Source organism: Schistocerca serialis, chromosome 4, assembly GCF_023864345.2.
Source record: "Schistocerca serialis cubense isolate TAMUIC-IGC-003099 chromosome 4, iqSchSeri2.2, whole genome shotgun sequence".
Classification (NCBI taxonomy): Eukaryota; Metazoa; Arthropoda; class Insecta; order Orthoptera; family Acrididae; genus Schistocerca; species Schistocerca serialis.
In genome coordinates, this window is record NC_064641.1 from 286,217,796 (window position 1) to 286,242,017 (window position 24,222).

The 24,222-nt window shown below is 42.8% G+C and overlaps 1 protein-coding gene and 1 pseudogene across 2 annotated transcripts in view; one reads left to right on the plus strand and one right to left on the minus strand.

The window, feature by feature from the left end:
- The window catches only part of LOC126473955 (heparanase-like), a 256,399-nt gene extending 248,703 nt beyond the window's left edge, over positions 1-7,696 (minus strand). Inside the window, exon 1 of one of the 2 annotated variants that reach the window (XM_050101324.1) lies at positions 7,241-7,696. In XM_050101324.1, the coding sequence (XP_049957281.1) occupies positions 7,241-7,434 (194 nt within the window). In that variant the 5' untranslated portion in view covers positions 7,435-7,696. Of the gene's footprint in view, positions 1-7,159; positions 7,183-7,240 lie in introns of those variants that run through there. The other variant, XM_050101325.1, reaches the window with a different exon arrangement.
- Positions 7,697-16,386: 8,690 nt separating this feature from the next.
- On the plus strand, positions 16,387-16,504 carry LOC126475981 (5S ribosomal RNA; annotated as a pseudogene).
- Positions 16,505-24,222: the final 7,718 nt, after the last annotated feature.

Below are 24,222 nucleotides of genomic sequence, written 5' to 3' on the forward strand. Positions count from 1 at the left end.
AGCTTGGTACAGGCTTTTGTTGAAGTTTCGAGAACATACCTTCACTGAGGAGTCAAGCAGTATATTGCTCCCTCCCACGTATATCTCACGAAGAGACCATGAGGATAAAATCAGAGAGATTAGAGCCCACAGAGAGGCATATCGACAATCCTTCTTTCCACGAACAATACGAAACTGGAATAGAAGTGAGAACTGATAGAGGTACTCAAGGTACCCTCCGCCACACACCGTCAGGTGGCTTCTGGAGTATGGATGTAGATGACTGCAACATCATAGTCACTGATAAACATCAGAACTCCTGTTGCAGAAAACAAATGAAACCATTAAGGATTTTTAGAGTTTGGCAGTGTGTAATAAATTAACGATGAACATAAACAAAATGAACAATATGCATTTCAGGGTAAAGAGAGGAAGTAACACTGTCACTTTCTACTTCTACATCTGCACCTATACTCTGCAAACCACCTTGAGGGGCATAGCAGAGAGTACATCCCATTGTATCAGTTATTAGGGCTTCTTCCTGTTCCATTCACGTATGGAGTGTGGGAAGAATGATTCATTGAATACTGCTCTGCATGCAAAAATTATTCTAATCTTATCCTCAAGATCCCTATGTGACCTATATGCAGGGGATTATATTATATCCCTAGAGTAATCATTTAAATCCAGTTCTTAAAACATTGTTAATAACCTTTCTCAGGATAGTTTACATCTTTCTTAAAGACTCTGCCAATTCAGTTCCTTCAGTATTAAACAAACCTCTTCCTAAAGCTTTTCTCTGTATATGTTCCATATCCCCTGTTAGTCCTATCATGTACGGGTCCCACACACGTAAGTAATATTCTAGAACTGGTCGTATAAGTGATTTGTCAGGAATCTCTTTTGTAGACTGATTACATTCCCCAGTATTCTGCCAATAAAACTAAGTTTACCACCTGCTTTACACACAACTGAACCTATGTGATCACTCCATTTTATATCCCTACAAAGTGTTATACCCATGTATATGTATGAATTGGCAGATTCCAATAGTGATTCACTGATATTATAGTCATCACATACCACATTTTTTTGTTTTGTGAAGTGTAAAATTTTACATTTTTGAATATTTAGAGCAAGCTGCTAATTTCTGCACCAAGTTGAAATCATATCAAGATCAGACTGAATATTTATGCAGCTTCTTTCAGATAATACTTCATTACGGATAATTGCATGATCTGCAAAAAATCCTGATGTTACCATTAATGTTATCAGCAAGGTCATTAATATACAATATGAACAACAAGGCTCCCAACACATTTCCCTGGAGCACATATGAAGTTACTCATACATCTTGCAATGACTCTCAGTCCAGGCACAAATTTCACTTGATACCCCACATGATCATACTTTCAATAATAAGTGTAGGTGTGGCACTGAGTCAAATGCTTTTCGGAAATCAAGAAACACTACATCTGTCTTGTTGCCTAGATCCAAAACTTCCAGTATGACACGTGAGAAAAGTGCAAGTTGGCTTTCACATGATCAATGCTTTTGAAATCCATGCTGGTTGGCACTGAGGAGTTCATTCTGTTCACGATACCTAATTATGTTTGAGCTCAAAATATGTTCTAAGATTCTACAACAAATCGATGACAAGGATACTGGACAGTAGTTTTGTGGATCATTTCTACTACCATTCTCATAGTCGGACATGAACTGTGCATTTTTCCAAGGAGGATCTACAACAGATTATAGCTAAAAGAGAGGCTAACTCAGTCGCAAATCCAATATAGAATCTGACAGGGATTCCACTGGGGCCTGGAGTTTTGTTCATTTTTAACGATTTCAGCTGTTTCCCAATACCACTGACACTAATGCTTATTTCATTCATCTCTTCAGTGATACAAGGATTAAATTGGGAATTTCTCCCGGATTTTCCTTTGTAAAGGAACATTTGAAAACAGAGTTAAGCATTTCAACTTTTGCTTTGCTACCCTCAGTTTCAATTGGACAGAGAGTCGCCTAATTCTTAAGCCCACTCCACACACCTTCAGCTACCTGCAGCTTCTGACGTGTAGTGCACACCTGACCCATTTAGAGGCACCCTATAGCTCTCAATCTTATAGCCAAGTCCAGGAAGTCGCAGAAAAGCTTATCACAGAACCTGTAAAGTCTCTGGTTCAGTCCTTCCTCTGAACTCTGGTGAACCAAAGGGTTGGTTGGTTTAAACGAGGGGGTGAGGGGTGGGGGGTGGGGGCGGTAACGGACCAAACTGTGAGGTCATCGGTCCCTTGTTCACAGTAAAATAATTACACAAGGGAAAGAAGAAAAAAAAGGAGACATACAGCACAATAACAGGAGAAAGGAAGAACCAGAAGAATGACAGGACACCCAACACTACTATGGGCAAAACAAGAAAAGGAAACCGCAGAGAGAAGCAAGAAACAGGTAGAAGTGGTAAAAACAAGAGCGCAGATGACAGTGGCTGGCCAACCACAAGAATAAAAAGGAAAAGCCAGACACTCTGTGATACACAAAAACATCCACCCTAAAAGCATTAGAGTGCAGAATAGAAAGGGACAAAGGACATGCGCTAAAACTTATATAGAACGATAAAACCCACTGTCGTGTATAAAACATAAAACTAAATTAGCCAATTAAAATTAAAAGCTAAAAATAATGGCAATGAATCTGGTAACTGAAGAGTCCGTCGCAGGGCAGGCAAAGAAGGACAGCTCACCAAGATATGGACCACTGTTAGTCGGGCGCTGCACTGACACAGAGGCGGGTCATCACAGGACAGGAGGCAGCCGTGTGTCATCCACGCGTGGCCAATGCAGAGTCAGCAGAGAACCACAGAGTCCCTGAAAGAGGCCCGCATAGAGGACTGCCACACATTCATAGTCTCCCTAATGGTGTGCAGTTTGTTGTGCGTGCTGAGGTTATGCCCTTTTGTCTCCCAAAGCTGCAAAACCTTGCGGCATATTACTGAACACAGGTCAATTGCAGAGAAGCCAGTGTCCACAAGCGTTTTCCGCGTAGCCTGTTTGGCCAGCCAGTCGGCAAGTTTGCTGCCCGTGATTCCGACGTGACCTGGGGTCCCCAAAAACACCACTGAACGACTGGACCGTTCCAGGGCATAGATGGACTCCCAGATGGTCGCTACCAAAGGATGATGAGGGTAGCACTGGTTGATAGCTTGTAGGCTTCTCAAGGTGTCAGTACACAGAAGAAACGACTCCCCAGGGCATGAACAGATGTGCTCAAGAGCATGAGATATAGCCACCAGCTCAGCCACGAAAACACTGCAACCATCGGGCAAGGAATGCTGTTCAATATGTCCTCCATGGACATACGCGAAGCCAACGTGAGCATCAGCCATCGAGCCGTCAGTGTAAACCACTTCGTGGCCTCAGTACGTGTCAAGAATCGAGAGGAAATGGCAGCGGAGGGCCGCGGGTTAACTGAGTCCTTAGGGTCATGTGAAAGGTCCAGGTGAAGCCGCGGCCTAGGTGTACACCATGGAGGTGTACATGAATGGACCTCAAGTATAGGTGGTAAAGGCAAGGACTCCAGTTCGGAAAGAAGGGATCGGACACGAACTGCAATTGGAAGCCCTGACCTGGGCCACCAATGCGAGAGATGAACCGCTGTAGGTGAGAAAAGGACACGGTGATTCAGACGCGCACAGTTGTGCACGCCTAACCTGCAATGGAGGGACTCCGGCCTCCACCAGGATGCTGCTCACTGGACTCGTCCGAAAAGCTTTTGTTGCTAGGTGAATGCACAGTAGTGCACTGGATCGAGTAAATGCAATGCTGAGGGTGCCACCAAACCATAAACCAGACTCCCATAGTCAAGGCAGGATTGAACAAGGGCTCTGTACAGCTGCAGCATCGTAGAGCGATCTGCACCCCAGTTGGTGTTTCTCAGGCAGCGGAGGGCATTGAGGTGCTGCCAGCACTTCTGCTTAAGAAGACAAAGTTGAGGAAGTCACGACAATCGAGTGTCGAAAATCAGTCCTTAGAATCGATATGTCTCCACTATAGTGAGTGGATCGTCATTAAGGTAAAGTTCTGGTTCTGGATGAACAGTACGACGCTGACAGAACCAAAGGGTCATGATCTGTTATGGAGACAATGCTGCAAATTGTGAGCTTCACTGAAACTCCACACACAGCACTGGTCTTCTCAACCTTCTCCGACAGCCACTGGAATGACCCAAGAATGACCTCGGAGCCCTGACAAGAGTCATCATTTGTTCCAACATGTGTCACAATCTGCAGTTGGTTGCACTCTGTCCCCTCAGTAGCTGCTGGAATAAGTCCTTTCCTGTCCCTTGCTGCCATTTCCCTAAGGGAAACGGCTGCCATTCGCCCTATGTTCGAACTGCCGGCTATTAAAAGACCCCTGCTCTTTTACGTCTGCCACCTCCTGACACTTTAAGCATAGATGATAAATCTATAGATTGTATAGCAAACATAAAAATGCTACTGAGGATCAGCTATAAACATGAAAACTGGTTGAAAATACCACTTCATTTGTAAAGTTCTTTTATTATCACATGACTGGTTTTGGGCTCTTATAAGCCCATCTTCAGGTGTCGCAAATTGGTGCTGTGACCCCCCGAGCGCCATGGTGAATGTTATATATATTTTATAACTTAGCGACTTTTTATGATCTCATAACATGTTTTGTAGGCTACAAATTGCACTTCAAGCATGCCTCTAGAGATCATGAATGAATTTGTTTTCTAAAGTTATTATGTGAATTTCTTTTGTTAGTAAACCTCAGTTCCTCTTATAAATCTTATAGACAAAATAAAATTTGCTTTGAATAATGAATAAATTGTTTTATTTACCACAATAAAGTCTCTCCGTAAAAGGGATCAAGTGTCCCACATATGGTGAGACTTTATCCATTCTGCATGGCTTTAGTTTTTAATTTTTTATGGTGATAGTAAATGGCAAAGGATTGAATTAAAAATAGGGACAGAAAGAGTTAAAAACTGACTATTTATTACACATTTTAGTTCTTTCCTTATGTTTATACCAATCGCTTTAAAAAATAAAATGTAAAAAAGGGGTCAAGTCTCACCACTCTCCCCTAACATGTATGAAAAGTCTAATTTATCTTTTTGTGTTCATTATAAGGAATTTAGTGATTTTGAAGAATATGGTAATGCGCACCCTGTTGATTTTATTAACCAATTCAACAATCTACCAGAAAATATGAATGGTAAAAAAAAAGTCTTTTGTGAGGGAATATTTAAGAGGATGCTTATATTACTGCCCTGCTGCTATTGCTGAATCTTATAGTGCATGGCAGTGTTTGATTTGGAGAGAAAAAAAAAACTATAAAATGCATGTTTGACCATAAGCTACTTTTATTTTAAACCCAAATATCGACCAGATTCAGTCATGGACCACTTTCACGGATAAGGGTTAAAATGGTTTAAGCCAGCAACGATTACATATGTCATTACTTAAATAACGTGGAGAGCATGTCATGAATATCAATAGATGATACAGGACTTTTAGAAGTCAAAAATACTAATACCACGTGCATGCGGAGCGATACTCCGTACTTAGTATATTACAGGCAATAAAATACTGTTCTCTGACTTATTAGTTTACAGGCTTTTCCAGGTGCTCTTATGTATTGTCTTTATCATTAAAAATAAACTACATAGTTCATTTGAACTAGTTCAATAAGAACTATCTCAAAACGAATGGTTCCGCAAAAAGAATAGCTTTGCCCATACATATTAATCATGACATCATAAAACTGTTAGGTTAACTGTATGAGTATCAGAATGAAAATAGTGATGGTGAATAAAATTTGTTGCGAGCAAAACAAAAAAACATTTAAAGATTATGTAACAGAAATTTTTACAATGCTTGTGATATGGACGTTGTTATGGGGGCTGGATATGAAAACAATATAGTGTTTTGTAACCAGAGACCATGAGGCAGAGGTCTACTTTACAACATATGGTGTGTGTGGTTTGTATGCTTGGAGCAAAGAACATGTTAAGTACGTTGCACAATTTGCATTGCAGAGCCTTCTTGTAAGTCATCATGAGAAAACAAAGTGTCTGAAGGTAATTTGTATAATTTCTACTTATGGCAAGTGATAAGCATCGTTACAGAATGTAGCCATATCCTAAGTGACTAGTATTCACAGCACTGTTGAGGAACAACTTTCAAGACTCCCTTATGACAGATACTTTGTGTTGTAGATGATTAAGGTTACGACAGTGTCGAAGATTGGCTTCTTAGTTAAGACGTCACAAGGGGTTCTGCATACCGATGATCTACAGCTTCCATATCACAATATTACTGTGTTTTCTATTACAGAGCACACACTGTGATTTCGTGGTTACATGTCGATGATAACAATCCTCCACTCTGACAAACACATTGAACATGACTATCAAACACTGACATACAGTTTGGTTTAATATAGATAGGAAGATAATGGCTTACCACCCCATGAAGATTTTTTTATTTAGCAGATTCACAGAAAAGCTAATACAAACGGCCGGAAGACGAATTTAAACTCACTCCTCCCAAATGCCAGGCCAGTTTTTTAAAAACTTATCTGAAAGAAATTCAGTTGTGGACAGTAAACTGTCACCAAAATGGAGGGCTAGTCCAGAGCTATGCGCAAAAAAGCATGTAAGCTTATCTCATCTATCTTTCATTTTTGATAATGACATCAATCTCTTGATAGTTAAAGAAACCAGAGACCACGGTGTCGTGTTTCCTGTTGATCCCTTACCATTATGAAGGAATTGCATCTCATTATGCTCTTTCATACAAATCACCATAAATACAATGACTTATAATTCTGGTTTCCAGTCACATCAGTACCACAACATCCACAACTGCTGGGTGAACTATTGAAATCTTATATCCCTTCCAGCCACAAGTGCTCCATAATATCACATGCTGAATCAGTTATAAGAAATAAAAAGGTTGTATACTAAAAGGGAGATGATATTGCCACAAACTAAGTTGCGTGCGATAATCTTTTTGTGCTAGTACATCTCATACGAACTATAATATGGGATTGTAAAGAAAAATACCTATGGCCATTTTATTCATTAAACCCTAGGTACCGAATTTATTTAGGCAACAAATTTCTTTTGTGAATGATAAAAGGTTAAAAATTACCCCAGCACTAGAACTTAACTACATATTGTCAAATTCTGTAAAGATAAATAGATCGAGAAATAAGTACTTCGAAGCACTAACCAAAGATTTCGTCGCACCCATCCGTTGCGTATAAGGGCAGTGTCTATGGCAATACTGAGGTATTCCCTGTCGGTAATAAAAATTACGTTCGATGTGTTTACAAAAATCTGTTGACGCTGTGACTGTTTAGGCAAAACAGTCGTTGTAATCCAGTAGATATAGAGCAAACTAAGGCTTGCCATAAACATATGCATGGTCGATGTTCTCTTGCGCAAGGTAGTAACATGCGAACAAAAACTCGTGCCACACCGATTTGAGCTAATAGCTGGGCTGCCACTTTTCACAGTATTTGCATTTATATAACGCACTGTATAGGAGGTAGTCGGCACACAATAATCTCTTCTACTTTTCTGCCTTTGCTGTTTTTAAAAACCGAAAATTTTTGATGTGTACTAGTCACTATCATTTAAATTTCCGCCTTACACGCTGTGGTATACGTCCAGCCAAAGTTTATACAACCCGTTCTAAAGGCAGTTGCTGGGTGTTGAAGCATTCCTTTCAAAACGAGGAGTATATTTAGGGTAATGCTCTTTGCTGTACTCGTACCTTCGATAACTTGGAAGACGCTGTATTTAATTGCGTGTTGTGCCAGTATACTATTTCAAGGCAACTTCACATTGAAGATTTATCACAAACACGTCACCATGGTACATTAAATTCAATTAATGGTGAATGTAAGCTAATAATGCAATGAGCAATGCGTGATGCCTTCAGTGACTACCGTAACAGAATATTATCAAATGACATTTCACGAATTCCAAAGAAATTCTGGTTCTATGTTCAGGGTGTTAATGGCACAAAACACAGTGTCTAGTCTCTAGTGAATGAGACAGAAACTGAAATTGAGGTCAGCAAAGCAAAAGTTGAAATGCTTAACTCCGTTTTCAAGTGTTCCAGGATCGATGACCTCGCTGTTTGGTCTCCTCCTCCAAATCAACCGACCAACCAAATGTTCCTTTACAAAGCAAACACCAGGAGAATTGCCCCAATTTAATCCTCGTACCACTGAAAAGAGGGAAAAATAAGTATTAGTGTCAGTGACGTTGAGGAACAGCTGAAATTGTTAAAATTGAACAAAGCTCCAGGCTCCAATGGAATCCCCGTCAAATGCTATACCGAATTTGCGGCTGAGTTAGCCACTCTTCTCACTGTAATCTATCATAGATCCCTCGAACAAAAAATTGTGCCCAGTTTTTGGAAAAAAGGTGTAGGTCATACCCATCTGCAAGAAGAGTAGTAGAACTAACCCACAAAACTACCGTCCAATATTGTTGACATCGATTTGTTGTAGAATCTTAGTACATATTATGTGCTCAAACACAATGAGGTATCTTGAACAGAATGACCATCTCAATGATAACCAGCTTGGATTTCGAAAACATCGATCATGTGAAACACAACTCGCACTTCTCTGAACGATCTGGATCAAGGCAACTAGAAAGATACAGTGTTTCTTGATATCTGAAAAGCATTTGACTCGGTACTGCGCCTGTGCTCATTGCAAAAATTCGATCATATGGGGTATCAAGAGAAATTTGTGACTGTCTTGAGAACTTTTTGGTAGGGAGAACAAAACAAGTTATCTTGGATGGAGAGTATCCATCTGATGTAAAAGTAACTTCAGGTGTGCCCCTGGGAAGTGTGTTGGGACCCTTGCAAACAATATTAATAGCAACATCAGGATTTTTTGCAGTTGATGCAGTTACCTAGAATGAAGTACGATCTGAAAGATGCTGCATAAATATTCAGTCAGATCTTAATAAGGTTTCAATATGGCGCAGAGTTGGCTACTTACTCTAAATGTTCAGAAATGTAAAATTTTGACTTCACAAAACGAAAAAACGTAGTACCCTATGACTATAATATCAGTGAGCCACTGTTGAAATCGAACAAATCATACAAAAACCTGGGGGTAGGACCATGTACCGATATGAAATGAAATGTTCACATAGGTTCAGTCATAGGTAAAGCAGGTGGTAGACTTTGGTTTATTGGTAGAATACTGGGGAAGTGCACTCGCTGAGTGGCAGTGAAGGGTTGAGCATCGCTCCTCTTACTAGCTCACCTTCAGCCATAGTCCCCCGCTTGCATGGGTGACAAACCAGAAGTATCCTTGGCTTTACTTTTATCAAAGCATCGGCGGGAACTCAATTGAGGTCTGAAGTAAGCAATTACGGTGGGCACGATAATTTTTGGTGACGCCCGACAGCAGAGTTGCCGTGTTCTTTTTTGATTTCCATGATGTCTAGCTCCAGTGGTGCCTTGGGGTCGAAGCTGTCGACAAGAGGTCCCAAGGTTGGGGAAAATGTGGGCCAGGACCTGGAAGCCGACAGTGGAACTGCAAAGAAGGTTTCCGCCGCCGCCACCCAGACCTCCATGTCCACCAGAAAAATAGGGCCAGCAATACAGCCGGGCCACCTAACGGAGACAACGATGGCTGTAACTGACACTCCCTTGGCAGCAGCCCCCTTTTCCGCTCCTGACATGGAGAGAAATACACCAATACTCCAACATCAAGATACATCGTCAGTACTTGCGATCCCACCTCTCCTAGCCTCGTCCTAAGTCCGTTCCTGCTTGCCAACGCCACCAACAACCTACCAAACTACATTGCATCCCTGAGTAAAGGCAAGCAGACAACCCGTCTGCCAATCGAAATCCTCCCCAAACCCATCACCTCAACTCAACCCTCTACCCGATCCAAATACCTTAAATCCCCACCACACAAGTCCACCTCATCCAAACAGCGGCGTGTAAAGAAGGACTACAAGGACAAGCACCCTAAGAGCAAGAAACGCTCCAGTACCACAACCACTCCCTCACCCTCTGAGGAGCCTGCGTCCCCGACAGCACCTGTAGCCGACAGCACCTGTAGTCGCCCTGGGAGGGAACCAGGAAACTGTCGCCCTGGAAGGGAACCACATAACCGGGCAGGATTCGGACGGTTTCGTGCTGACGAAGAAAACCTTTCGCCAGCCGAGGCTTCCGGCGGCCAGTGGAGTGGAACCCACCCAGAACATGTTTCAGGCGGTGGCTGATGAGCCAGAGACAACACAAAACAACACAACAGAAGCACAAACACAGAAAAAGGTCATCCACCAACTCCCACCGATTGTCGCAGAGTTTCGTTGGAATTATGAGGAACTCTTCGAGCTGTTAGAATCGGAAATCGGGGGAGACAGTTTTAAGGCAAAACCTGCTGGTGGTGACAAAATAAAAATAACACTTAACACATTGGAACACTACAACACAATCAAAACACTTCTCACAAACAATAACATACCCCACTACATGTTCCCCACAACAAAAACACGGAACAAGAACATAGTAATCAGAGACCTCCCAAGACGACTGTCCCCCCCCCCCCCCCCCCCCAGGCAATCAAAACAGACTTGACTGCCCAGGGGTACGTAGTCAAGGCTGTCCAGCAGATGGGCAAAGTTGAAAGTAAGTGGCCCCTATGCCAGGTCACGCTTCCAGATATCCCCCAAAACAAGAGGGAAATAAAAATGGTCTTGGCAGTGCCTGTCACCACTGAGCCACTGCACCATAAAAACAAGACGGTGCAGTGCTTTAGGTGCCAAGGCCTAAACCATATCACAGCACATTGCACCATGGCGATAAGATGCAGGAAGAGCGCCGAAGCACATGACACAAGGTCCTGCGCACTAAAACACATGGACCCACAAAAAAGGATCACGCCGTGTGGCAAAAACCGCACAGCAGGTTACCAAGATTGTAAGATCCACAAACGACACGCACAGCAGGTAAAGGGCGCAGAGGCTGCCCACCACACACGCAGACAAGACAACACCAACCACACAAAGAAACAATACACAGCAACACACGCAGACAAGACTTGGGTAAAACCAAGACCGGATCTACCAAGGGCAACATACGTGGAAGTAGTTTCTCCTTCGAGATGCCATGAAAACGTAGTCCTATCACCACAACACCAAACACAGTCACAAGAACAACACCAGGAAACACACTACAACAACAACCAAGCCCACCAAGACAGAGGAAACCTTAGGGAACCCCAAACACATTCCACCCCCTTGGATCAGGTGCTAAACATTATGGTCCAGACTATGAACCTCGTCATGGAAATGATGAAGGAATTCAGGGAGGCCCAAAAGCAGAACACCCAGATCCCCGTTGCAATTCAGGCAGCAGTCCAGCAGTCGTTACCCTCTGCGACACCTTCAGTAGTTTCAAAAGCCCATCATGGATAGATGACCAAATATCCAAGGCCTGACAATGTGCGTCTTTAACGCAGATGGCATTGTTAATCAAGCGGTCGAGTTCAGAGAACTCATAAAGGAGTTCTTCATCGACATATGCATGATGGGGGAAACCCACTTAAAACAGGGAATACAAGCGACAGTCCCCAACTACTTTAGCTACCGCAAGGACAGGCCAACCCAAGGCGGAGGAGTGGCCATTTACATAGAAAGAGGGATCCCCCACCACCAGGTATTCTTACCAGCTACCAATAAAATCGAAGCTGTGGCATGTGGTGGTAGAAGTAACCACTGCCGCTGGACCCCTAACAATCGTTGCAATCTACAGACCCCCATGAGACTAGATAGATGAGGGAGACATAGCTGCTCTAGGGCAAATTGAAGGCAACTCGTAATAGGAAGTGACTTCAGTGGCGAACACCCAGATTCGAACTCTAGAGTAACCTCCAGAGCTGGCGCCAAACTGCAACGATTAGTGCGCTTCCACCACTTCGAAACATGGGGCCCAGTCGAGCCCACACACTTTCCAAAAAATGGAGGTAGGCCCGACGTGTTAGACGTAACCCTCACTAGGAGGATCGCAGGGTTTGTGGCCGCAAGGACAGTCAACAAAATGTCCTCTGACCACAACCCAGTAATTCTAGAGATCGATGTGGGAGAATGGGTAGCAATCCCACTGTACCAGACGTCTTACAAACGTACAGACTGGGAGCGATATCGAGAAACTGTCGCCTCTGATATCGCTCACGCTCCGCCACCTACTGCCAAACAGTATGGGGTGCATTCAAGTTCTAAGGCCTCCAATTTTTTTTCTCTGGACTGGAAAGAGATAGAAACATGTGCATTGTTTTAAAATGAGGCCGCGTCCATTGTCAATACGTCCCACAGATGGCAGCACCGTACAGCAGATGGAATTTTACCGCCAGCGGCGAGAATGAGAACTGTTTTGAATACATAAAATGGCGACGTTTTCCTTACTTGAACAGCGTGCAATCATTCGTTTTCTGAATTTGTGTGGTGTGAAACCAATTGAAATTCATCGACAGTTGAAGGAGACATGTGGTGATGGAGTTATGGATGCGTCGAAAGTGCGTTCATGGGTGTAACAGTTTAATGAAGGCAGAACATCGTGTGACAACAAACCGAAACAACCTCGGGCTCGCACAAGCCGGTCTGACGACATGATCGAGAAAGTGGAGAGAATTGTTTTGGGGGATCGCCGAATGACTGTTGAACAGATCGCCTCCAGAGTTGGCATTTCTGTGGGTTCTGTGCACACAATCCTGCATGACGACCTGAAAATGCGAAAAGTGTCATCCAGGTGGGTATCACGAATGCTGACGGACGACCATATGGCTGCCCGTGTGGCATGTTGCCAAGCAATGTTGACACGCAACGACAGCATGAATGGGACTTTCTTTTCGTCGGTTGTGACAATGGATGAGACGTGGATGCCATTTTTCAATCCAGAAACAAAGCCCCAGTCAGCTCAATGGAAGCACATAGATTCACCGCCACCAAAAAAATTTCTGGTAACCGCCAGTGCTGAAAAAATGATAGTGTCCATGTTCTGGGACAGCGAGGGCGTAATCCTTAGCCATTGCGTTCCAAAGGGCACTACGGTAACAGGTGCATCCTACGAAAATGTTTTGAAGAACAAATTCCTTCCTGCACTGCAACAAAAACGTCCGGGAAGGGTTGCGCGTGTGCTGTTTCACCAAGACAACGCACCCGCACATCGAGCTAACATTACGCAACAGTTTCTCCGTGATAACAACTTTGAAGTGATTCCTCATGCTCCCTACTCACCTGACCTGGCTCCTAGTGACTTTTGGCTTTTTCCAACAATGAAAGACACTCTCCGTGGCCGCACATCCACCAGTCGTGCTGCTATTGCCTCAGCGATTTTCCAGTGGTCAAAACAGACTCCTAAAGAAGCCTTCGCCGCTGCCATGGAATCATGGCGTCAGCGTTGTGAAAAATGTGTACGTCTGCAGGGCGATTACGTCGAGAAGTAACGCCAGTTTCATCGATTTCGAGTGAGTAGTTAATCAGAAAAAAAATCGGAGGCCTTAGAACTTGAATGCACCTCGTAGAACAAGCGCTACAATATCTAACAGGCTCCATCTTGCAAGCAGCGGAAGAGGCCACGCCCCCAGAATGGGATCGGCCGCCCCCAAAAATACAGCTCCCAGAACATTTGCTAGCTCAAATTCGACATAAGAACAGAGTGGAAAACGAGTGGAAGATCATCAGAGATCAGGCTACCAGGTGGCTGCTCAATCGTCTATAGAGAGAGCTGAAGGTCCCGCTCAGTGAGCACAGAAACCAGCAATGGCAAAACCGCCTCACGGCTCTCAAAGTATACGATCACACACTTTGGCAAGCAACCAAGCAATTCGCCAAAAGACTCGCTAGGATGCCGCCACTGCATGGCGAGCGGGGTCTGGCGTATAGTCACGCTGAAAGGGCCAACGCCCTCGCCGACTCCGAGAAGCAGTTTCAAGCGGCAGAACCCCAGGATGCAGAGCATGAAGAGGTGGTCCATAATCAACGGGCCGTCTTCCTCAATGCTGAGGAGGACCCAGAGGACGAACCCACACTTTTTGCCCCAGAGGACGTGGCAAAAGTAATTAGGTCTCCCCCCGCAAATAAGGTCCCAGGACACGACAGTGTCACCAATCAGTTAGTTAAAAACCTCCCGCCCTCGGCAATCACACACCTCGCGAACGTCTTCAACGAGATTACTCGTTCCCGCGAGTTCCCAGCTTGCTGGAAACACGCGGAAGTGGTCGCGATACACAAACCAGGAAAGACCCTCTATTCCTGCAGCACTACAGGCCGATTAGCCTCTTGCCAGCTCTTAGCAAGATCTATGAGCGCGGTCCTGCTGAAACCCATACGGGAATATATTACCAGATAGCAACTTCTGCTGGACTTCCAATTCGGATTCCAGCAGAACCACTCTGACCCTCAACATATCATGAGAGTGGTTGAAGCAGCCACAGAGGGCTTCAACCACAGACGCTACTGTGGGATAGTGCTACTATATGTAGCCAAAGCCTTCACTCCGTATGGCATAGAGGTCTACTCTACGAGTTATACACACAGGGGTTCCCCGGGAGCATAGTTAAGCAGATCAAATAGGACTTTCTCTGTCAAAGTAGAAACCGCCACCTCAACCAAAAGGCGTATTCGTGCTGGGGTGCCACAGGGATTGGTCCTGGGGCCAGTTTTGTACAGTCTGTACAATGCAGGCACCCCAACAACCCCAACAGCTCCCCTGGTGCACACAGTGCAGTATGCAGACGACACAGCCTTCTACACACGATATACGATTAAGGACCTGGTCATCCATAGGCTACAAAGGGTTTTAGATGATACAGAAACTTGGGCCTGTCGCTGGCGCATTACCATCAACTCTGAAAAGATGCAGGCAATGCTGATCACCTGGAGGCTGGGAAGGCGCAGACCTCCTCAAACCCCCCACCCTTCCACATTCACCTAAACAGAACCCAACTCCCCTGGCGCAGAACCGCCAAGTATCTTGGCGTAACCTTGGACTCTAATCTTATGTGGAAACCCCACATAAATGAGGTCCACAGGAAGGTCTGTGCCAGAATGTCCATCCTATACCCAATCCTCAACTCAACCAGTTCCCTTCCCTGCTCTGTGGATGTGAACGTATATCAGGCCTTGATACAGCCAGTAATGGAGTATGCATGCCCTGTCTGAGGATACGCGGCGAAGCAGCACCTGGACAAACTCCAGCGGTTGCAAAACTGCACCCTCAGGAGGGCACTGCATCTACCCCTCGGATTCCCTATTGACGATCTGAACGCCGCTGCTAAAATCCCACTCCTAAAAGAGCACTTCCAAGATCTGGCAAGGGCCTTCTATGAAAGCTCTTCCAGGTCAGGAAACGTCCTCATCCACTCCCTTGGGCGGTATGGCATGTCCCGTGACAAGGGGATATTGAACATATACAGAGAGGGGCAGCATGAATGGTCACAGGTATGTTAAATGCATCTGTACAGAGATAATGAAGGAACAGAAATGGCAGTCTCTTGAAGACAGATATAAACTATTCTGAGAATGTCTATTAACAAAGTTTCAAGAACCAGCTTTAAATGGTTACTCTAAGGATAGACTACAACACCCTACATATTGCTCAGAGAAAGATCATGATGATCAGATTGGAATAATTATTGCATGCAGAGAGGCATTCAAATAATCATTCTCCCCACGCTCCATATGTGAATGGAACAGGAAGAAACCCTAATAACAAGTTCAATGGGACCCTCTGCCATGCACCTCACAGTCGTTTGCACAGTATAAATGTAGATGTAGGAGGTGAAAGCCCTCAGGAAATTAACAGTTGGAGTTGCGTATAATCACTGTGGTCTTGGGGTTCAACCAGGTTCACACATGGAACAAAGTGTCACCACAACTAGTGGCATACTGCAATATCAATGCAGTTGCATGTGCAAACTACCAGTTATCATTAGCAAAACTTAAGAGACGCTACTGTTGCCAAGCCACAAAAAGTTTCACTTGATTCTAACTGTTACACCTCCTTCCAGCACAGCCCCCTAATGGCGGTATGTCGAAACATGAACATTCTGTCACAGTTATAGTGGATTAATTTTTGCTGTACTCCATTCTATTTCAGTGTGTTTGTTTTTTGTTAGTGAAAAGGGTCAAAACAATGGTTGGTAGGTATCACTCCCACAGCTTAAAACAAGCTGTAACTAATTTTCTGTAGTACGGTATGTATTTGTAAAATACAAGGAGATTAGAACCTCCCTGACACAATATTTGCAAAACCGATGATGTAGGCCTATCCCAAAAGCTTCAAAGACTTTTGTATGAATAAATAAATAAGATGTAACCAAAAAAGCTGGCAACGGCCTTGCCGCAGTGTAAACACCGGTTCCCATGAGATCACCGAAGTTAAGCGCTGTCGGACGTGGGTGGCACTTGGATGGGTGACCATCCAGTCCGCCATGTGCTGTTGCCATTTTTCGGGGTGCACTCAGCCTCGTAATGCCAATTGAGGAGCTACTCGACTGATTAGTAGCGGCTTCGGTCAAGAATACCATCATAACGACTGGGAGAGTGGTGAGCTGACCCTCCACTGAGGATGACACGGCGGTCGGATGGTCCCGGTAGGCCACTCGTGGCCTGAAGACGGAGTGTGCTTAACAAAAAAAGCGAGTCATATAACTTCATGATTTGTGAGACCAAGCACTGCATAAATTGTTGATCATATGTGGTGAATAGCCTCCGAGTGTGACTTGGCAGCTGTTAAACTAAAAATTAGTTCCAGAATGAGAAAAAAATTAGTTATTTGAAATGCCTGGGTAAACGAATACAATAAAGTCTGAAACCCTGGAAGAATGACATGTCTGCAGATGATATTTAATGATATTTACATTCCAGCTGTTGCCACAGCAGCCAGCATTTTCGTCTTTGAGTTTTTTTTTTTCTTTTTAAATGTGTTTGTGGCACCTGATTTATCCCTGTGTGAAATCTATTTTCGAATCTAAGATTTACGTTTCACCTTCCTTGTCATAGCTCTAAGACGATAACCTGCACTGTAACATTAATATGATTTCAGCTGATGTTATGTTGAAAGCTGTGCAACTACATAGAATTTGCGGCGTTCTGTGTGAACAGTAGCTCATGGTGTCACTACAGAAAGCCACAAGCTGTGGCGTCATATTATAGTTGAATCCATGAAAGATGGCAGGCAGGTTTCTGCAATGTAGAGGCACAGACAGGCATTGCCAGTTGCAAAAGGCAGATGCGGTATGCGCATAGAGATATGGACGCCAAATGGTGCGTAAGCATGTGCACTTACTTGCTAAAATATAGATCAGCCGAGACAATCATTAAGCATGATCTTACCACCTCAGCAATGTACAAAACTACTAGTAATCATGTGGCTCTGCAGTTTGGAAGTTCACTGAAGATGCTTCAAAGTAAATCAAAACGCATCTGGTATTAAAAAAAAAGGCTTCTATTACAGCAGCAAAAGACAGAATATATCCCAATATTACTTGTAAAATTGCGGATGCGGAAGAGAAGCTTTAAGAAAGAGACAATATAAATATTATATGTGTGCCTCAACTTTTCTTGTTTCCAATTGCTGCGATCATTCTTATCTACATCTCTGCAGTCCGTGACTATGTCTGACTCATCTGGTCTTAGAGTGATGATGGTGGGATCATGCAGATGGTCAATTTTAAAGTTTCCCTCTCCATATCCTGCTCCTATAGTTGTTCTGCACACCAAAAACATTTTGTGCAAAAGCCTTTCTGTGTTAGAAATTTTAAATGTCATGTTTCGTTCTGTGACATACCTTTTTACTTGACTCATATGAGCTCTATCGGATTGTTTGATATGGTGGCAAACACAAAATAGTATGTCCACGTTCCTGAGTAATACAGTTGATTTCATAAACTTTTACATGAGGCTTACAAAGCCCTACAGGATTCAATGATTCGGTCTGAGTTTGATTGGTAGTATGTGGTATCTTTCTACTTGTAAACCACATCACCATATCAGCTTTTTTGTACTTATTATGGGAGCCTTGTCAACAACAAGTGAATGATGACTCGCATTGTCATAACAATCACTGAATTTGCAGGCATGTCACGGGGAAACTGTTTCCTAAACCATAATGTAAATACCTCTGACTTCGTTTCAAAATGATGATCCCCTGCATTTCTTTTCTTTTCTTTTTTTTTTGTTGTGAACAATAATTTGCTTTATGGAATGGAGTCAGGCACAGAACCAGCTGAAGCACATTTATTTGTCCACCTTTACCAACTGGTACTTAAAGCTACCAAAATCATCACTCAGTTTCCAACATGCTTTCCTTGTATTATTCTGGTTTACCAAAGTTTCGTCCAAATAAAAAATTTCTTATTGTCAGATTTTCTTATTTCAACAATATTTCTTAAGAATTGTGCCCTTTTAGGAGCGATATCACAATGTTACAATAAAAATTTTCTTCTGTCTCATTTATTTAAATATTTGAACCCAATGTTTTTAAAGTACTTATCGCACTGAGGTAACACCGCCCTTAAAATTTATAGTTTCACTCATTTTAAACGTACATTTTAGACAGTAGGGAATTTTGTCTGTCACATGGAGCACAACTCGTCTTAGAACATCTTTGTCGAAATCGTGTAAATTCGTGACAGGCCTACATGACTGTGATGTTTCCCTGGAAATCTGAAAACTGAGCTTCCACTGATCGGTAGAAACAAATTACCTTCACTGGTAATCCACTGAATAGTTCTTAAGCTGACACAACTTGCTTCTGCATGGCGTTTCTGACATCTGGCAACATCTGTGATAGGTCCAATGTTTTCTGCTCCACCTTTGAAGATAGTGTGTATCCTGTAAATTTTGTCTCTCGCTGGTTTGTGGAGAATTCTTCGCTTAGCACCACTGGTAGCAACGATAAATCGCAAGAAACATTAAAAATTCACCAAATAATTACCACAATCTAACTTATCACTCACACTGGAGTGAGTTCATAGCAGAGCAGTGAGAAAACTAACGACGTTCACTGGCTGTTGGAGGATGACTTCACGACAGATGCACAGAACGAGCCTCTCAACTCGACCACCATTGTTTGTGGTTCCAACTATAGTTGCGTGTGTTATGAGTTTAGAATTATTGGGTTCTAAAACAGAAGAAAGTAAGAAGTAAGTCGTGCTGCGTGCTAGCACCACAATACAGCCACAACACTCTCTCTGAGAAATTAGTGAGAATTTGCAAGTGCCTTTATTTACGTAAACGTTATGACAGGTAATGTGGCTGCACTCTTTCAAAGATACCTTTGACTGAGGCACCCAGGTGAGACCACATAGGATTTCGTCAAGCTCATATTTGGTGTGTTCTAACCATAACCACATTACAACATATATCCTATAGATAAACCTTGTTCCAAAACACAATGACATTGAGGATCCCTCAAAAAGATACAACTGATTGATATGAAGTCTAAGATAATGAGCTATCGCCGTTTAAAGGTTTCAGAAGATTTGTGACGAAGAACTAAGTTATAAGTTGTACATCATCACTGTGGTATACATTGAAGTGACAAAATCATGGAATAGCGACATGCATATATACAAATGGCGGCAGTATCGCGTACACAAGGTATAAAACGGCATTAAACTGGTAGAGCTGTCATTTCTACGCAGGTGATTCACAGGAAAAGGTTTCCAACGTGATTATGGCCTCCCAGTAAGAATTAACAGACTTTGAACATGTAATGATAGTTGGAGCTAGATGCATGAGGCACTCTGTTTTGGAAATCGTTTGGGAACTCGATCCACAATGTCAAGATTGTGCCAAGAATACCAAATTTCAGGTATTAGATCTCACCTCAGACAACACAGTGGTCGACGGCCTTCACTTAACGATCGAGAGCAGCGGCGTTTGTGTAGTGTTGTCAATGCTAACACACAAGGAACAGTGCGTGAAATAACTGCAGGAATCAATGTGGGATTTACGGCGAACGTATTTTTTAGAACAGTGCAGCGAAATTTGGAGTTAATGGGCTAGGGCAGCAGACAATCGATGCGAGAGTTTTTGCTAACATTATGTGGGTGCATTTTCATGGAATGGACTTGGTCCTCTGATACAACTGAATCGATTTTTGATTAGAAATGGTTATATCTGGATACTGATGACTATTTGTAGTCAATTTTTATAGACGACAATGAGCCTTGTCACAGGGCCACAATTTTTCACAATTGGTTTGAAGAACATTCCGAACAATTCGAGCAAGTGAACAGGTCACCCAGATCACGCAACATGAATCCAATCGAACATTTATGCGACATAATTGAGAGGTCAGATCGTGAACAAAATACTGCACCAGAAACACTTTCGCAATTATGAATGGCTATAGAGGCAGCATGGCTAAATATTTATGCAGGGGACAACCAACTACTTGTTGAATTCATGACACATCAAGTTGCTGCACTGAGCCAGGCAAAAGGATGTCCGACGCGCTATTAGGAGGTATCCTATGGCTTTTGTCACCTCAGTGTAGAAAGTAACGTAATCAATAGTGAATGAAGAGGTGGAACTGTTAATGCGATAATTCGGGTCACATCCTGCCATCGGAAAAAATTAAATATTCTCTTCAATTTCCTGTGAGCTTCAATATTTTACAAATTAAGCATGAACCACGAAAATGAAAGTGAATATTCAAAACAGGTTGATTATCTGGTAAAAACAAACTACCTCTCACTGTCAGAACAAAAAAAAAAACATAAAAAATACTGAATTAAAAAAGGTAACTTAGTCTAACTGTCAGCTGCCTACGGACTATAAAAGAAGAATTACAAGCTTCTTGTTTCAACACAAGAATGTCTTCATACATAGTACCTATGGAAACGAAATATATTCTGGTACTGTTACATGTATAATCCTGCTGGTATTTTCTCTCGTTTTTTCAGTTACATACAGGAGCAGAGGAAGAAGTTTATTTTCTTGGCAAAAATTAGAACATACTTCACATAACCAACACATTTATTTAACAGTTGGGAGCTTCTCCTTAATTACTTTTTATATTACATAGCACTATGTAAATAGTGAGAAGTATGTGACAGGTTCTCACTTTCAAAGAAAGGAAATACAGCAATAGTTGTAATTTTTTCCTCAAATCAGAACACACTTCATGCAACCAGCACATTTATTTAGCAATGGAGGAGCTTCTTAATTATCTTTCGAACTACAGCACATGTAAATAACGAGTATGTTGTGCACAGTTTCTCACTTTTAAAGAAAGAAAAGACAGCAATAGTTTCCAAATTTACATTGAATCAACCAGCTGAGCATATAAAGGCCTTCTGCTGAAATACGTCTACTAGAATGGCTGCCGCAGTCACGAGGAGGGTAACCAACAATTTACAAGACCTTGCGTAAACATGACGTGATTTTGACGTCGCGCGCACTTATCGAAGCCCACTGGAACTGCTATCGACTTTCATTAACATTTGATGCTGGGTGGTTGGGAAACACCATAGTAGATTCCATATTTTGTACCGTAACTTACTATTTATAAAAGCATGCCATTTCATGCTAATGACACATTGAAGCTTCATAAAAATATGTGATTCTTGGTACAATTTGTTATAATTAAACGTCACATAATTACGTATTTGGCGGATAAACCTGTGTGTTTTATGTGGCATTGAACCGTAATAACATACTTTTAGGATCGAAACGACAAAATCAACGAGCACAATCAAAGAACTGTCGCTTCGCATCAGAGACGCCACAGAGCATCCCGCCTCCCCTCCCCTCCCCCCCCCCCCCCCCACGGCAGTGCGGAGCACGGCGGGGTGGAGCTACCATACGTCCACAAAAAAATCTTCATGCCAGCGCAGCGGGCGGAGGTGGCGTACGGCGCGCGAAGTGTGCGGCTTAGGCGTGTCGTCGTCCGGGTCATATGCGTTGGACAGCTGCCCAAGCAGTGGCGAGTCGAAGGGCGCCGCGGCGGCGGCGGGTGAGGCGTCGGCGGAGGCAGGTTGGCAGGGAGCAGCCGGAAGTGGCTCCGGGTGTCACCACACAGGCTTTATTCGTTGAACAGAAACCATACTCGCTGGTAGCAATTTCGAAGTGTTAAGACATCGAGTTTTGTGACATATGGGTGGGCCATCTGTCGTGCGGATTCGGTGTCCAGTGACCTATTGACAATCACCTCCACCCAACAACTCCCTCTGCCTACCACCCATAGCTCAAGACATCACCTGCTTTATGACCAAAGTTCTTCAAAACATCCAGCCACTCTTGTCTTCCACCTCAACACACAAGCCATCTACTCCTGCAAGCAACTCCACTTTTTCTCACCCTTCTCGACACCCAAGTTTAAACCCACCCCAGCTGCCCATCCATACCAAATATCCTCTCCCTAAATCGTGGTGCAACAGCAGAATAATATCCTATTTCACAATATCTCTTCCTTATAAGCCAACAAGTACCTCTTTATGCACACCTTATCCTAACACCAAACTGATGGTCTCATCCTGAATGAAACTTTCCTTCAACCTCATCACACCATCTGCACTTTGCATAATCCTCCACACAACAGATAACGTGCTCCCCATGGTTAGAGGTAGAATTGCTATTGGCCACCACAAGAATATACCTGTTTGGCTACAACCCCTGTACAATAGTCTTGCTGAACTCCTCATTCTCAATCCCTTCCTCAAAATCAATTAGATACTGGTTTAGTCAACAAAAGCAGCGTTGACGAAAATTTGACTAAATACCTACCACGCAAAGGCCACATAACTCCAGTATATGGGAATCAGCTGAAAGTTAGTTAAACTATCGAGTGTTCGGAATTCTTGCATGAGTCATCTGAAAAAAATGTAAAATTTCCTTTAAGTTGGTTTATTCTCTTTAAAACAAGGAAAATGGCTATCAACTCCGTATTTAATATCCCAGTACCAATTATGCAATGTTACTGACTGTCTATGTCACAAGTCCACACCCAAAAGCAGAAAGAAAAGACTTAGTATGACCCGATATTTTGAATGTCCTGAACAGTCACTGACCAACGACTACTTGCGAGTTAACGCACTCAGTCGTTCAGGAGACTTCCTGTAAAGAACTGCTCGCCATAATGTCTCGTAATCTGCACAAAACACGCCACACGGGATTTATGCACGTCATGAAATGTTCACTCGCAAATATCTCCTAAAATGAACTGCTCACAATGCTCAAACTTTCACAAAATACTCAACACTTTATTCGCTTTTCGTCAACTACATAAGAACCGATCAAACGCGCGAATTTCTTCATTTTGGTACAAACTTGACGACGAGCTTACCAGAAGACGGCTCCCGAGAGACTCTCTCGACTTACAGATCTGAGGCACAAAGCCCTACTCAAACACACGGGAAATACTGAATTCCTATTGGCTAGTATGTTAAGCAGCCAATCAGATCATCTCGAGCACTTCTATACTCGCGGTATTTCTAATGTCAGCCAATGTCAGCAAAGATTACCACAAATAATTTAGACTAGCAATCTCGTAATTCTGAAACTAAATAAAATTTAATGAAAACAAAGTATGATTCCTTTCCACAACATAAAATACTAATAAATTTAATACTCAACGACCCTTCTGGCTGCTTTTTACCAAATGAAGCTGACTTGGACATACATCAGAATTTTCCCTATTTCGTAACAACTTTCTCATGCATACATATACATTGTTTTAACAAAATATTACATTCTCACTTTATGTATGTCCTCCATTTACTCTCTCAGTCTCTCCAACACTCACACAAGCAAAACGTGATGAAATAACAATTTTAAAAAGAATTTTTAATTACGCCAGAAATCTGTAGTAATGAAACTAAAGAAAACTCCAGAAAATTTGATTACATGAACCTGTCCTCTTGGTTGTAGTTCCAGTTGATAATATAGATGAATACATTATAGTCCCTAACTCAGTTTCACAATGCCACCACGGTTATTATGTATTTTAGGTAAAAATGTATATCTCTGTAAGTACTGAAGGAATTGATTTGAGATTTTAATAGTATGGTTATGTTATCCATAGAATTTGGTGTATTAAGTGTGAAAAAGATTGATTAATATTTAATAGTACTTCTTCAGATTCATAATGTGTATCTGTAACTTATTGCATGCAGCATTAAGCAAGCCCCCAGCTCACTTGGCCCAGTAGTCACC